The following is a 527-nucleotide window of genomic DNA, read 5'->3' as shown; positions in this document are numbered from 1 at the left end:
CGGGCCGTGGGAGAAAACCAAGGATTTTTGGGGAGCGTTTCCCTTGCTTCACCCCCCGCATCCCTTTTGGGGGGCAGGAAAGTTTCTCCGCGCCTGTTCCTTGCCTCTGTCCCCCCCGTTCTCCCCGAGATGAACTCCTTCCCCCCCCCCGCCTTCCTTTATTTCCCCCCGTTTTTTGTTTATTTTTCCTTTTTTTCCGGACGCAGCTCTCTCGCCTGCCTTTTCCACGGAGCAGAAACGCGTGAAACGCCCCGCAGGGATGGCAGGAGCTGCCAGCAACCCCCGGGGGGGGGGCAGCGGCAAACCCCGCTCCCCGGCCCCCCCGGAGCCCGGTATTCCCCCCCCCAACCAAACCCCGGCCCCCCCCGAGGGCAGCGGGCCGGGGGCCGGACCGCCCCGTCGGAACGGTGGCGGATTTTTCAGGGGCGATTCGGTGAAATCGCGGCATCGCTTTCACAACGGCAGTACCGGGGAAGAGCCCGGTGTGTGTCCCCCCCGTAACCCACGGCCACCCGAGCCCACCGAGG

General features: G+C 66.0%; 1 protein-coding gene across 1 annotated transcript in view; it reads left to right on the top strand.

Annotated features, from left to right (window-relative positions):
• Window positions 1-245, top strand: part of ARX (aristaless related homeobox) — a 9,132-nt gene extending 8,887 nt beyond the window's left edge. The window contains exon 4 of the mRNA XM_010571382.1: window positions 207-245. Within this exon, the coding sequence (XP_010569684.1) occupies window positions 207-245 (39 nt within the window). The remainder of the gene's footprint in view (window positions 1-206) is intronic.
• Window positions 246-527: the final 282 nt, after the last annotated feature.

Source organism: Haliaeetus leucocephalus, unplaced genomic scaffold, assembly GCF_000737465.1.
Source record: "Haliaeetus leucocephalus isolate CR32 unplaced genomic scaffold, Haliaeetus_leucocephalus-4.0 Scaffold317, whole genome shotgun sequence".
NCBI lineage: Eukaryota > Metazoa > Chordata > Aves > Accipitriformes > Accipitridae > Haliaeetus > Haliaeetus leucocephalus.
The sequence above is the reverse complement of the archived record's forward strand: the minus strand, read 5'-3'. Positions and strand labels throughout refer to the sequence as shown.